The 15093-nt window shown below is 47.2% G+C and overlaps 1 protein-coding gene across 5 annotated transcripts in view; it reads left to right on the top strand.

Annotated features, from left to right (window-relative positions):
- MDN1 (midasin AAA ATPase 1) overlaps positions 1-15093 on the top strand; it is a 153657-nt gene that overhangs the window by 111142 nt on the left and 27422 nt on the right. For all 5 annotated transcript variants that reach the window (XM_059083214.2, XM_067011467.1, XM_067011468.1 and 2 more), the window contains 16 exons: positions 220-315; positions 949-1043; positions 1303-1424; positions 2021-2167; positions 3020-3129; positions 3749-3822; positions 4311-4509; positions 6531-6690; positions 8812-8958; positions 9486-9612; positions 10808-10913; positions 11453-11568; positions 12431-12916; positions 13203-13429; positions 14027-14176; positions 14353-14522. In XM_059083214.2, the coding sequence (XP_058939197.1) occupies positions 220-315; positions 949-1043; positions 1303-1424; positions 2021-2167; positions 3020-3129; positions 3749-3822; positions 4311-4509; positions 6531-6690; positions 8812-8958; positions 9486-9612; positions 10808-10913; positions 11453-11568; positions 12431-12916; positions 13203-13429; positions 14027-14176; positions 14353-14522 (2532 nt within the window). The remainder of the gene's footprint in view (positions 1-219; positions 316-948; positions 1044-1302; positions 1425-2020; positions 2168-3019; positions 3130-3748; positions 3823-4310; positions 4510-6530; positions 6691-8811; positions 8959-9485; positions 9613-10807; positions 10914-11452; positions 11569-12430; positions 12917-13202; positions 13430-14026; positions 14177-14352; positions 14523-15093) is intronic.

The following is a 15093-nucleotide window of genomic DNA, read 5'->3' as shown; positions in this document are numbered from 1 at the left end:
AGATAAAGTGTTTATCTTGGGCAGGATCTGCAGCCCTGGAAGTTTCACCCGCAGCTTTCCTAAGTGCTCACGAAGCAGGACCTTTGCATGAAACTTCCTTCCAGTCAGGCCCCTCTTCGGTACCCTGTGACTTTGGGTGATTGACAGTGCCATAAGGATGCCCAAATTTTCTTACCCTCCTTCTCTCTCCCCCCCTCCCCCCCCACCCCCCCGCCGCAGCTGCTGGTTGTAATGGACAGGATTCGTAGTTTCCCACTTTCCAGCCCCATCTCAAAGTTCTTGAATGGCTTAGAGATCCTTCTGGCAAAGGCACAGGTAAGAGGATTCTCTCCAGTCCTCATTTTAGTTATAGTCAACTGAAGAGATTCTCTTATTGTTAGAGGGACAGGATGTGATAGTTTGGCTTGGAAAAGGATGAACCTCCTCGGTTTTTCTGACATAAGGTCAGATTATTGCAAGTGAAGCCACTGCCTCCATGGGACACATAGGGGACCTGCCTCACCTGTTCTCAAGGGTGGGATGCAGCGTCCACCAGTCCTAAGGGCTCAGTCTGCCAGGACTTCTGGGTTGGCCTTCAGACCGGCAGGGTGCCTCCACTCTTAAGCCCCTCAGTCCTCCCACAGCCTCTGAAGTGGCTGGTGCTCCCCTGATTTTCAGGTTAGGGCTCTGGACTTTGGAGGGGTCACATGACTAACAACAGGGTTTCAGACTCAGGTCTCCAAATCCTGTGCTATTTGCTCTGCTGGAGGTCTGTCAAGTGACCAGAAAGAACTCAAAGCTGCATAAGCTGGATGTAAACTCATTCTGGTTAGTTATTGGTAAATCAGTATAAAAGTTGTTGAAGGTCCCAGGGGTCTTTGCTCAAGAAAAGTCCAGGGTGTTCCTGAGTGAGGAGGTGGTCAAGGGACTGAATAATGGCCATAGTAAATTTTCTCTGTGTTTCTTCAGGATTGGGAGGAGAATGCAAGTCGAGCCCTGTCTCTGCGGAAACATCTTGATGTGGTCACTCAAATGGTCATCCGTTGGCGTAAACTGGAACTGAAGTAAGTGATAATTTGTCACTTCCCCTCCTGAACTTAGGTTGTAGGGATATAGTCTTTGGATAGTTTGTTTCTTCAGAGTTTATGTAGTATGTCAGCTAGAGACCAGACAACAGCATGCGTTCGGAGGCAGCAGACCAGGAGCTTCTCCATCTCCATTTGGGAGGAGAGAGTAGTGAATATTTAGCTTCTGCTTCTGTGGTTTCAGATGTTTGAATAGGTTTCCTTGAATGCCTCTTTGGCCTCTACTTTCCTGTTTCAGCTGCTGGTCCATCAGTTTGGATAATACCATGAAACGCCATACTGAGAAATCCACCAAGCATTGGTTCTCCATCTATCAGATGCTGGAGAAGCACATGCAAGAACAAACAGAAGAACAGGAAGGTAACACCCATCTGTAAATCCCCTGCTTATTTAGAGGGTCCAAGCTAAGCTTGAAGTGCTGCAGGGTGTGGGATTTACCTGCTCCCAAGTGTCCTCACCCCACTACTTTCATATAGGAGATATCGTTTGACTGAGAGGTCAGCCAAGAAAGCTGTGTAGTTTTATTCTTACTAAGAATAATAATGGAAGTCAGAGAGGTTTAAGTGACTGACTTGTCCAGAGTCTAGAGAGCTAGTCATAAGATAAAGTTTCCTTCTTCTCTATATCCATGAGACAAGTCAAAGAGAAAGTTTCTGTCTTGGTAGGTAGTAGTTAAAATGCTTGAGTTAAAAGGGTTTCATCTCATACCTAGAACAAGTGCCTCGTAATTCAGTTTCCTAATTTGCTGTGAGTGCATTTCACGCATACCCTGAGTGGGGCTGTAGTTTTTAAATCAGCTTGGAATTTAGCTGTGGTCCTTGCTTCAAAGCTTCACCTTAACTGGTGTCTCTACTTGACGGCCATCCCTCGGGTATCCCATAGTAGACTGTGTGCGCTTTGTGACAGCAAGTGATGGTTGCAGGCACATATATGTTTTCTTCTTTGAATCTCTAAAGACGACAGACAGATGACCCTGATGTTGCTGGTCAGCACGTTACAAGCATTTATTGAAGGATCTTCACTGGGAGAGTTCCACATACGACTTCAGATGTTACTGGTTTTCCATTGTCATGTCTTGCTGATGCCACAAGTTGAAGGAAAAGGTAAGGATATACATATGTATGTATAATATTTTTTCTTTAATTTTACCCTTTGAATTCTCCACATGGGACAGGTGTCTTGTTGCATACCAGGTTTTAAACAAGACAGTTTGAGTTGTCTTTTCCTATAATGTGATTCAAGTTAGATATAGAGAAAAAATTAAAGTTGAGTACAGACTGGTTATAAATGAAGCCCTGGCTAGCGAACCGTGGCAGAGGTAAATCACCAGATGCAGAGCTCGGGAGCTGGCATGTTGAGGCAGCACATCTTTCTGTCTAGACAGTGCATGTGTCCTGCTAAGCTTCTGCTTGATCCAGGCCATTATTAGGTTCTTTGATCTTGGGAGAGCGCTGCCACGTGTCACGTAACTGCACATAAAGCTTCTACTGTCGATTCTTATCGCTGACCACAGCAGTTTAGACAAAAGTGTCGCTGTAAAATGAATATAGCTTTACGTGAATGAGCAGTCAAGGTGAGCCTCTTAATATGCCATCTTTTAAAACAGGCTTAGTTTCTGCTGACTTTACAATAAGATTCCGAGAAGGGGTTGGAAATTGTGAGTTTGGCAGAATGTCTGAGTACACCATCTTTAAGAACAAAAGTGCAACCAAAAAAATCCAGTACAGACTGAAATGAAAATATAGGATAGGATTGAGAGCCTGCATCTCTGGGAACTGGCAACCCCGGCTTCCCGATGAGCTGTTATATATAGTCTGCATGTGCTACATTGCACTGTAATCTCGTGGCCTAAAGAGTAAGGAGGAAGGATCATCACTGAAATGTGAACCTCAGAGGGGGAGCCAGCAGCACATGCAGCAAGTGTGGTGTTTTTGTTTCCTTTTTATTTCTTCCAGATTCAATTTGCAGTGTTCTATGGAATTTGTACCATTATTACAAGCAGTTCTTTGACCGGGTCCAGGCCAAAATTGTGGAACTTCGTTCCCCCCTAGAAAAAGAGCTTAAAGTAAGATGAATGGCTGTCATAATCACTCTTAGGAGGACAAAATCAGCAAATTCTTCCTCAGTTCTGTTCTTTAATCCATTTGACCGTGAGGCAGGGGGATCTGGGGAATGGAGGCGAGCATTGCAACTGCCAACTAGGATGGTGGGTTTTGCATTTTGTGGCATTGGCTCCGTTGCTGACCTGGCCGCTGTGTGAGGGTTCCGGGGCGTGGCCCCTTTTCAGAGGCCCCTAAGAGGGATGTTAGTGCCCGCTCGCCCCCCTGGCCTTGCCCAGGCTGACCTTCCACCTCAGACGCGCACAGTCTGGCGTTGGTCTGTGGGCTGGCGAGGTGCTTGGGGGTGTAAGGAGGATCCTCTCCATTTGAAATTTTCAGTGGTCGTGGAACCAACCCTGGTTTAACCTAGAGTACGTAGTGACCCACTGATTGTAGCAGCACTTTTTTCCATTGCTTTGAGACAAACACGTGGTTCCTTTATTAGACTTGTTTTACTTGTTCACTGACACACAGTCCTGTGTTTGAGATGGAGTGGGCTCTGGTCTTCGGCAAACAGATGATCTAGAAAGAACAGAATGACACCGCCTTTATAAAGCCATTCCTTGAGCTTCATTTATCTTACAGGAATTTGTTAAGATATCCAAGTGGAATGATGTCAGCTTCTGGTCTATTAAACAATCTGTGGAAAAGACACACAGGTAATTGATCTTTTAAAGCTGGGGGTGACCAAAACTCAGAATTTTTGAATGGTAGACAGCATGGCTACATTGTTACAGAGGCCTGACTTGTGCTGCCTTGAACTTAACTAAAAAACTCTAGGCTGTGTTGCTGGCTTCCCAACACCACGCCCTTCCACCCAAAGCAGAGTCTCCCTGCAGGAGGAACAGATGTGTCTGGAGGCAGAGCGGCCTGTGTGCCGTGGAAGGTCGAGTCCTCTGCCAGCCGATCACCTTGAGCAGAGTGATCTCCCACCGTTCCTGGCTTTCTTTTCCTCCTAGAAAAGAGAGACGAGAATACCTGCCATACTTTTTCCTTTAAAAAAAGATTATGAGTTTCTAAGGAGCTCATTATGTACCAGAGGTACAAGTTATTAAGTTATCTATGTACGTGTTACATGTCATTTACATATTTCCTCACTTTCCATCCTGTTTTTTTCTGCCCATCTCTGTCATTAACCTGGGGCCAGAACCCTATTTAAATTCATGAAGAAATTTGAAGCTGTCCTGAGTGAACCCTGCCGGTCATCCCTGGTGGAGAGTGACAAGGAGGAACAGCCGGACTTTTTGCCAAGGCCAACAGATGCGGCCTCAAGTGAGGAGTCGCCCATTCAGAGTCTGAATCGGGCGCTGAGAGAGACCCTGTTAGCCCGGCCAGCAGCTGCGCAGGTATTAGCTCGTGGGATAGTGTTTGCTTATTCCTGAGCTAGTTGCCTGGGGTCTTTGCTTTCTGTGGGAGGAGTGTCCTTAGAACTAGGTGAGGGAATGCCTTTGAAATCTTCCTCTTTGGACTAGTGGTATAGCATTTGTTTGCATGACCTGCTGCAGAGTAAGGCAGAAAGCATTAATCCTGGTGCTGGAAGTTTCATGTTAGCCTGTGGAAACGACTGTGTTTTTTTGTTTTGTTTTGTTTTTTTCGGTACGCTGGCGTCTCACTGTTGTGGCCTCTCCCGTTGCGGAGCACAGGCTCAGGACGCGCAGGCTCAGTGGCCATGGCTCACAGGCCCAGCCGCTCCGCAGCATGTGGGATCTTCCCGGACCAGGGCACGAACCCATGTCCCCTGCATCGGCAGGCGGACTCTCAACCACTGCGCAACCAGGGAACCCCCACGACTGTTGTGCTTACCTATGAACAGTTCATCTACCTGTGAGGGAAGATTTAAAGCATCAGTTTAGGGATAGGATATTGAAGCTGCCTTTGGGCTCCCGCGTGATGAAGCTGTTGCACAGGGAGTGACTGTGTGCAGTGATCTGCTGGTTTGAAGTGGTTGCTGGTGACCATGGTGTAGAAACATATGTATTCCCATCATGGCCAGTTTCAAGCACCAAGAGTTAAGAGCTGGCTTGCAAAATTCCTAAAAATTTAAACAGTTACAGAGACCTTGGGTGAGCAGGCCTGTTACAGGAGGATGTCCCTGCTTCATAATCACTGGGTTTAGGGAGCGCCCCCCCGCCCCCCCGTAACTTTATTTATTTATTTATTTAATTTTTGGCTGCATTGGGTCTTTGTTGCTGCGCACAGGCTTTCTCTAGTTGCGGCAAGCGGGGTCTACTCTTCATTGCAGTGCACAGGCTTCTCATTATGGTAGCTTCTCTTGTTGTGGCTCTCAGGCTCTAGAGCGCAGGCTCAGTACTTGTGGCACACGGGCTTAGTTGCTCCATGGCATGTGGGATCTTCCCAGACCAGGGCTCGAACCCGTGTCCCCTGCATTGGCAGGCGGATTCTTAACCATTGCACCACCAGGGAAGTCCGGGAGCACTCTTAAGGGAGTAATGACTTTTGTCTTCCTACTGTGCTTTCCACCTTGGGTCTATAGAGTTAGCAATGGGGTTCCTCAAGCGATTTTTAATATTTTAATAGTTCAGAAAGCATAATAGAAATTGAGCATATAGCCATGCTATAGTCACACACATATGATATGGCTGCCAAATTTTCTTTTGATTGTATTCATCAGTTCACTGCTTGTCATGATGATCAAATTTTTAAACTTACTATTGATGACAGCACAGGAATTTCAGGTCTCTCTCTTTTTTTTTTTTTTTTTTGATCGCGCTGTGCATGTGGGATCTTAGCTCCCCGACCAGGGATGGAACCCATATCCCCTGCAGTGGAAGCGTGGAGTCTTAACCACTGGACTGCCAGGGAAGTCCCAGAATTTCAGGGATTCTCAAGGGAGAAAAACTAGTGAAAATAGGCCTCTGACGGTTGCCTAGTACCTGGATCCTGGTATTTGAACTGTTAGTCAGGAATTGGAGGCAGGGGAGAGATGGTGGTAGAAGTCGGCTTTGGCAGATCAGGTTAGCCTTGCCTGTGTGTCTGAGAAGCACAGTGTAGCGCAGCACCTTAAAGGCAGCAGTTATGCTGTTGGATCTCCACCTTCATGGAGCAGAAGCGCAGGCCCCTGGTGACGAGCACAGAAGGTGCTGCGGGAGGTGGGGACCAGGGCTTCTGCTGCGGGGACCTCCCACTGCAGCAACACACAATGCTGAATACCCGTGGCATGTGCCTGTTTTAATTTTGGCGATGATGCCTTTGTTCTTGTGAGACTTCAGAGACATGCAGAGAAGAGTTTCCTGTTGCTGAGCCAGGTGTCTGTGGAGCAGCACAGCATTTAAACTTAGCACCCGTGCAAGTTCGTGCTCAGACTGTTGTTCTTGGCAGTGAGAATAACCTGTGCTCTGTCTCACAGGCCGTGGTTCCAGAACAGTGTCAGGGTGCCCCGCCCGCCTCGGAGGGGGCACTTCTGCGTCGCTTGCCGAAGCTCGTGAAACGCATGAGGAAGATGTGCCTGGTGCTCATGAAGGGAAGCCCCCTACCCGGCCTCGTGGAGGGCCTCGACCAGTTCACCGGTAGGTGCGCACCCAGGACGAGGGGGCTTTGCTCTCTCCGGTATCCTCAGTGGCCTGGGAGGGTTGGAATAAGATACCTGTGTCCTTCTGTGACATCTTAAATAGCGTTGAGCAGGTAATTAAGCAAGTGGATTAAAAAACCATCCGAGCCCAGACACAGGAGCCGGCTGAGACCCCACAGGTGGTCACCTTGTCCTCCTGTGCACGCCGGTGCAGTGTTAGGCCATTTTCTGCAGCAGCCCTGTCCATGTCAGCTCTTGCTGGTAGGGGACACGAGTAAAGGGTTTCCTAGAGTCTTGAGGCTGTCCCCACCTCTCAAAATGTTGTCTCTCTTGGGTTAAAGGAAGAGGGAGGTTTGTCCACAGTCTATGTCTTTTTTCCTTCACCTCGGAGAGGTGTAGCAGTCTCGTTTCCCTGTTCGTGCTGTACAGCATATCAGCAGTGGCTGGGAAAGGGAATCCCGACCTTAAAAGATCATTTGGGCCCTTGGCAGCCTTTCAGCACTTCCCCCACCTCGACCCACCACCCAGCCGCAGTGAGCGTGTGGTCAGGGTGAAGCTGATCCTTCTTCAGTGAGGCTGCAGTCTGATCTCAGGGAGATCTTTTTTTTTTTTTTTTTTTTTTTTTTTTTTTTTTTTTTTTTTTGTGGTACGCGGGCCTCTCACTGTTGCGGCCTCTCCCGTTGCGGAGCACAGGCTCTGGACGCACAGGCTCAGCGGCCATGGCTCACGGGCCCAGCCGCTCCGCGGCATGTGGGATCTTCCCGGACCGGGGCACGAACCCGTATCCCCTGCATTGGCAGGCGGACTCTCAACCACTGCACCACCAGGGAAGCCCAGGGAGATCTTTTTTTAAAAAAAAAAAACTTGTTAGAATAATAGCCTATTATCTATTGCTCAGGATGCCCTGCCTGCATTCTTCAGGGGTCAGCTGTGCCACATCTTTGGTGGCTTAAACAATAGAAATCTGTTTTCTCACAATTCTGGGGCTAAATGTCTGAGATTAAAGTGTCAGCAGGGTTGGTTTTTTCTGAGGCTCTCTCCTTGGCTTGTAGATGCCTTTTCTGTGTCCTCATCTCCTCTTCTGTTAAGGATGCCAGTCAGATTGGATTAGGACTCACCCATAAAGCCTCATTTTATCTTTTATTTTTTTTTAACTTAAAAAAAATTTATCTTTATTTGGTTGCACCAGGTCTTAGTTGAGGCTCGCCAGCTCCTTAGTTGCGGCACGCGGGGTTGCGGACTTCTTAGTTGTGGCATGCACGTGGGATCTAGTCCCCCGACCAGGGATCAAACCTGTGCCCCCTGCATTGGGAGTGTGGAGCCTTAGCCACTGGACCGCCAGGGAAGTCCCGGCCTCATTTTTATCTTAATTGACTCTTTAAAGGCCCCATGTCTAAATACAGTCACATTCTGCGGTATTGGGAGTTAGGACTTCAACGTGAGCTTGGGAGGCCACACAGTCAGCTTATAATACTGCCTGTGGCAGGTTGGCAGCACCCTGGTGTTCTAGATGCCGGTGGGTGGTCAGGAAGGCAGTGCGATGCTGGAGAATGAATTTGGGCTTTGGAGTCAGTTCAGCCAGGGTTCAAATCCTGGCTTCAGGTCTGCTCTTTACCTGAATGGCCTTTAGAAGATAACTAGACTTCTCTGAGCCTCTCTGAATGGCTACAAATAAGTTCTTCTGGAACTGTGTAGATTAAAAGAACATTTTCCAAGTACCAGGTACAGCGTAGGAGCTCAGTACATGTTGTATGTATTGGAAATTTACTTCAAGTTTTTAAAATTCTTAGTGTAAATTACTGCACATAATCCATGTTCAATCAGTGCATTTTGCTTGATTGGTTATGAAACCCCTGAATAAAAAAAAAAAAACACAATACCTAGTTTATTTGGGTTGTTTGTTGTTAAGAGATACGAAGCGCCATGTGTTTTGATTTTCCCGTTATCATGCATCTTGATCAGTTTAATCATTGAGAATTTACCAAATGCTAGGGACTATGTTAGCTATAAAGATGAATGACACCTGGTCTTCGTTTTTGACAGGTCCTTGGTCTTGGGTAATTTGAGCACATTAAGAATTCCTGAGGATTTCCATGTTTCTCCCTTGTCTTCCCTGCAGGTGAAGTAATTTCCTCTGTGAGTGAGCTGCAGAGGTTAAAGGTGGAGCCCTCCGCAGAGAAGGAGAAGCAGCGCTCAGAAGCCAAGCACATTCTCATGCAGAAGCAGCGAGCTTTAGCAGACCTCTTTAAAAACCTTGCAAAAACCGGTAAGGTCCTCGATGGAAACCCAGTGAAGTGTACTCACCTGATTTTAGGAAGACAAATAACGGATGATTTGGGGAAGTTTGTAGAGACAGTTGAGATGGTGGGAAACGTAAGGTGGAAGGCAAGGTTTGAAATGTGTGAGTCCCAGTCAACACACGTGAAAATCCTATGATGAACCATTTGTGACTCCCAGGTAGTTTCACAGTTTTGTAGTGAGGTTTCTCAGAAACTATGTTTTTTATTTTCATCACCATATGTTGTACAGCACCCGCCCTTCCAACGTGCATAGGGAGCAACACTTTTCAAACTAACTTGTGTATGAATCACCTGGGGAATCTTGCTAAAGTGCAGAAGCAGATTCTGTTTCAGTAGGTGTGGGGCAGGGCCTGAGAGTAAGCTTTCCAACAAGCTCCTGGGTGATGCTGTTCCTAGGACTTGACTTTGCGTAGCAATGGCATTGGGGGGGGGGGGTTCCTGGCACATCTCTTCTCTCCTGAGGTTCTTTAACCACCTGCTATTTATTTCCTAGGTTTGTCATATCGCAAAGGTCTTTCCTGGGCCCGTTCAAAAAACCCTCAAGAGATGCTTCATCTTCACCCGTTGGATCTCCAGAGCGCATTGTCTATAGTCAGCAGCACTCGGGAGGCTGATTCTAGGTTTGTGTTTTTACTTACAAATGGAGCAAGTCAGCTAAGCCTCCATGGCCCCATTTGCCAAAGTGGGGAGAGGAGTACTCTTGTCCTAGTGTTGCCATAAAATTAGCATTTAGAAAAGTGCCTGGCTCAGGACTGGCAGGTGGCGAGCACCCAGTGTTAATTTTCTTTTCTTTTTTTTTTTTTTTAACCTTCTTTTCTTTCATTAGAAAAAGGTAAGGGATGAATTCGAAATATTGGGTGGTTTGGGCTCTGTTGGGGATCTGGCGGGGTACGGAAGACAACGGGCCACTCTGAGTGTTTAAAGCAAGTGTCGGTAGTTAGTTAGTGATTGTTGATTTTCTTCTTTCCATTCCTCCTTCCTCCTTGTATTCATGTCTCCCGTTATCTTTTTTGGCCCTTTGATTTTTCCTGAGGTCTACTCAATTGATTTGAATGTACAGGTGAAAATCTGTGAGAGAATGGCCACATTTTTAGCTATTCCATATACATAAACCTAAGTTCCCATATGTTCTTGAATTTGAGAGCCTATAGACTTTGGAGACAGGTGGAGCTCCCTCTGTGTTAGTAACTGGTTGGAAATGAGCTGAGTACAGCAGACATGTGTGTTTTGTTTGCTCAGTGGCCCTCTCAAGTGCTTTAAATTTGAGTTCAACACAACACTGTAAAAAGTAGAAATTTTACATAAACATTCTGGATTTTCAGTTTTTCGGGAAACTTTGGCCGAGTGTGCTTGCCTTCCTGTGTGGTCGAAAGTTGACTAGAGTGCCCTCCTTTTGATAGGACATGTGCTCTCAGGTTCACTGTGGTCAGTAACGGTCCCTGTTGCTTCTCAGCTGTCATCGCCAGGGATCATTTTGTGCTTGGCTGTCCTTAACCATGTATGTTATCTGCATGGCCCCCGTAGGCATCAGAATGTATGATCCCTAGCCTCCACTGCCAAGATAGTCGTAACATTTTTATTAAGGAAGCCATATTGTCATCGTTTATTTTCCTACTCTACTTTCAGTGCTAAGTATGTAACACCTCCTTTGTATAAAGGACTGATGAGTGCCTGACTGAACGGGTCCTCACAGAAATAAATCTGTTCAGACTCTTGGCTTCTGGTTGCGGCTAAATGGACCAGTCTCTGACTCCTCAGGACCTAGGGTGGAGATAGTGGTTTTAATTAAGTAAATCATGTTGATTTCTTTCCCAGGCTGCTTACAGAAATCTCGTCTTCGTGGGAGGGGTGCCAGAAGTATTTTTATCGCTCTCTCGCACGGCACGCCAGGCTTAGTGCAGTCCTGGCAGCTCCCGCCAAGGTAGGATGATAGAGCCTTGGGATTGATTGCAGGGGCTCAGGGACTCCAGTTCTGTTCACCCAGGGCAGTGTCCTCAGACCTGGTCCAGTGATCACAGCCCATTACTGGAAGTGACTGAACTTTTTGCAGTCATTAAATTTACAGTATAAATCAATGTAATTTTGTGCTTAATCAGAGAGCATTTTATAATAAGTTCTGTTATTCAACATTTGCTAACAGCACCAAATCCTTAAGAAAAATTACCGAAGAAGTACTTCAAATGGAGAATGCCACCCTCAGATCTTTTGCCCCTGTGAATTGAGAAAAGATCACTGATACCCAATTTTGATGTTAAACTAGTTCCTGTTTATGGAACTTCAGTGGAAGCGTAATTTGAGATGCACTGCTCCCACAGGTGGACGTGTCGCCTCTAGAGGGCAGCGCACCCAGGCTCCACCACCCCCACCCCCCCGCTCCCCCCAGCGGAGGCTCCCCTCCAGGAGCGTGGGACCCAGCACTTCCCAGCGGCCCCTCAGCATGCTCTCTTCTCCCCCTGCCAGGAGATGGGTGTGGGCCACATGGAGCGGTGTAAAGGGTTCTCGGCGCACTTGATGAAGGTGCTCATCCGACAGCGGCGCTCCCTGACCACGCTGACCGAGCAGTGGATCCTCCTCAGGTATCGCTGACTGGCTGTGTTTGCAGCACGAATCGAGCGTATTATGCGCAGCTCAGAGTTGCTGCACACGCTGCTCCCAACTATGCGGTGAAGTCTGAGGTCCGAAGGGGCGGGTGGGGTTTGCCTTGGCTTGGCCCCTTGCTTTTGGTGGTAATGCCTCTGCCCCCTGGTTTTGGCAGCACCTCTGGGGGATGGTTCGAGGCCAGGTCAGACGGTAAAAATGTTCACGGCTGAACCACACCTGGGTCTGGAATGAGGGCGTCCGTGATTGTCAGTCCGTGTGGGCCAAGGGCAGGGTTGCTTTCATGGCGTCGGGTGTCCCAGACTCTGGGCACAGATCAGATGTGAGCCGGCTTTTTGGATCACAGAGTTGCAATCTGCGGAACCATACACTGGCGCTCCTCAATGGAAATGGTTGCTTAAAGGATGAGGACAGGAAGCCTGTCATCATCTGCTGAGTGTATCCTTGGCTGACAGTATTTCTAGTCTGTAATCACTTCAGCTATTTTCTTCTCCACTCATAAGAGTTTTATCTAGCAAAGTCTACTACATTTACTAGAATTTTTTTAAGAAAATAGTGGTTGAAATCACTGTGGTGCTGTGACTGTGTTGGATGTGAGAGGCCTGTAAGGGGCAGGCGATAAGCAGTGAGCACCGATGCTTCTGCTACACTGAAGGATGTGTTTAAGCACTTTGGAAGGCATTTGAACAGACTTTTTACTTATCTGGGGAATCCTCTCTTCTTGATTTTGTGGAAAAGCCCAAACTTCGTTCAGAATCAGTGAATTTACCGTTACAAACAGCGCGGTGACACAGTTTAAGGTGCCATGTGTTATCCCCACGGGTTTGTTTCTCTGCACAGGAACCTCCTCAGTTGTGTGCAGGAGATTGACAGCAGGCTGACGGGGCCGTCCGTCTACCCCGTGGCCTTCCCCCCTCAGGATGGGGTGCAGCAGTGGACAGAGAGGCTGCAGCACCTGGCCATGCAGAGCCAGATCCTGCTTGAGCAGCTCTCCTGGCTCCTCCAGTGCTGCCCCAGTGCAGGGCCAGCTGCAGGCCAAGGCGATGCCCAGGCACAGGGTCCGCGTTCTGCCCCCTCCCTGGAGGGACCAGAGCTCACCAAGGGGCAGCTTTCCGGAGCAGTGCTGGACCTGATCCCGTCAGATCTGAGCTACCCATCCCCAGTTCCCGGAAGGCAGCTGCCCTCTGGTTGCCGGATGCGGAAACAGGACCAGCTTTGGCAACAGTCAACTGTGAGAATAACAGAGATGCTGAAAGCCATTAAAACAGTGAAAGCTGATGTTGACAAAATTAGGCAGCAATCTTGTGAGACTCTCTTTCATTCTTGGTGAGTGTGCCTCCGTCTTTGCTCTGCCTCTGTGTGTGCGGCGCTTGGTCTGGGTTTACTAATGGGATGAAATGATGGAAGGGGTCATGCTTCAGTCCTCGGTTTTCCGTTGGACCCTCATAGTGCTTTGTGGCATACGTCTAGCTGTAAATCTTTAGATGCAATGAGTTTTAGTGGTGGGAGGGAGGGAGGGTGTGTGTGGGGGGGGTGTGGGGGCGGGTGTGGGTGTGCGGGTGTGGTGTGTTAGCACCTTCCTTTCGACATTATGGCATTTCTGTTGTTGCAGGAAAGATTTTGAAGTTTGCTCTTCTGGGCTGAGTTGCCTGTCCCAGGTGTCAGCTCATTTGCAAGGCCTAGAGTCCTTGTTCATTCTTCCAGGGGTAGAGGGTGAGCAAATATACCCACAAATGGCATTAGTTGAGAGCCTGGAATATGTAAGAAGAGAGATCAGTAAAGCCACAGATGACTTCACTACTTGGAAGACACATCTCCTAACCCCAGGGAGCCAAGGAGGTGAGGACTATCGTTCATTCAGGGAGTAAAAGCCCAGTGTAGGAACGACATCTTATAGATTTAAGTCCAGACTGTCCTAAAGACACATTGTGTTTTGTTCTAGACATATCTGTTCAGGGTTCCAAGGCAGGGAAGTATAGTTGGAACACATAACTCTTAACTTTTGTTGCCTCTTTTGTTTGAGAACCTTGCCTCTGGATTGCCATCACGTTGCGTACTTCATAGCACATGAGTAAGTAGGTAGCACAGACTCACTGGCTGTTTCAGAAAGTTCTTCTTTAGACTGGAAAGCTGCTGACTAATGTTTGGACTAAGTTGGTGTTCATATATTCCATCTTAACTATTTTCATATTTTTGGCATTCTTTTAGCAAAACTGTTTTAATACAAGACAATAACCTTATAGGTTTACGTAGGCCGGGAATGTGTCTTTTTCTTCCTTGTACCCAGCACAGCTTGACAGTGGCTCAACCGTAGCAGGTGTTTACAAGGTGGCTGTTTGTTAAAATGACAAATGAGGATTGTTAATGATTTCCAGAGGCACTGAAACAAATGACTGAGTTTTTAAAAATTTGTTCTGCACCATGTTACTTTACTAGGAAACCAAATGCTGGAAGCAGGGTTTGTGGAGGATTTTTCAGAGCAAATGGAAACTGCCATCCGGGCCATCCTTTGTGCCATCCAGAACTTAGCAGAAAGAAATAGTAAAAAAACAGAGAACACTCACCAAACAAGACCACAAGAAGATGGTATGTCTGAGATCAGGAAAATACTAGTTTCTTACTTGATTTAATTTTTATTTTGATGATCTATTTTTGTGGCTAAACATTTAAGGCCAGATGTGGGAAGTGGTTATTGGATGAGTGGAGATGAAAAGAGTTTGTTTTCTGTTATTTACCATGTCATTCTTTTCCGTGAATGAAAGAGGCAGCAGGCTTTGAGAGACTGCAGTCAGGACATCTAACAAAACTCTTAGAGGATGACTTCTGGGCTGATGTGAGCACTTTGCATGTGCAGAAAATAATTTCCGCTGTCTCTGAGCTCTTGGAGAGGCTGAAATCGTCTGGCGAGGATGGCACAGCAGCGAAGCACACGGTAACCAGCGGTTCCTTACGGGCTTCCTGCTGTCCAAGTGGGCTGAGCAGAGGCGGAGGGGGTTTCGCCTCGCGCCACGTGGTGGTCCCAAAGCAGGCCTCCGCGGCAGAATCGCCGAGCATCTCCTGGTGTCTTTATACATGTAAACCTCACTTACAGACTTTGGAAAGCTTAGGGCTTGCTGGCTAAGGATTACAGTTGTAAGACGCATAGGTGCAAAAATGCTGCCAATCCAGAATATCCATTATCTTGGGGTTCTTTCACATCCTAATCACATACTCCTGGGTATTTGATGTTAATGGTGGATGTTGCCGCCATAACTAAGGGTTAATGGCCATACTATGCAAACACCTGTCCCTTCACAATAAGCCAGAAGAGGATGACGTTATCATCTCCATAAGTCCAGAGAAGCAACTTATTTGGGGGGACTTGTGTGTTATTCTGTAGTACTGCCTCCAGTGTCAACTTTGATTCCCAATAGAAGTTGTATATAAACATATTTTTTAAACGCCAGACAACCTTGTTTAACTGAGACTTAAATGACTAAGAATTTACAGTGTAGTGTTGTGAG

The sequence above is a fragment of the Kogia breviceps genome, chromosome 13 (assembly GCF_026419965.1).
Source record: "Kogia breviceps isolate mKogBre1 chromosome 13, mKogBre1 haplotype 1, whole genome shotgun sequence".
In the NCBI taxonomy this organism is placed as follows: domain Eukaryota; kingdom Metazoa; phylum Chordata; class Mammalia; order Artiodactyla; family Physeteridae; genus Kogia; species Kogia breviceps.
This window is presented reverse-complemented; position numbering and strand designations above follow the sequence as displayed.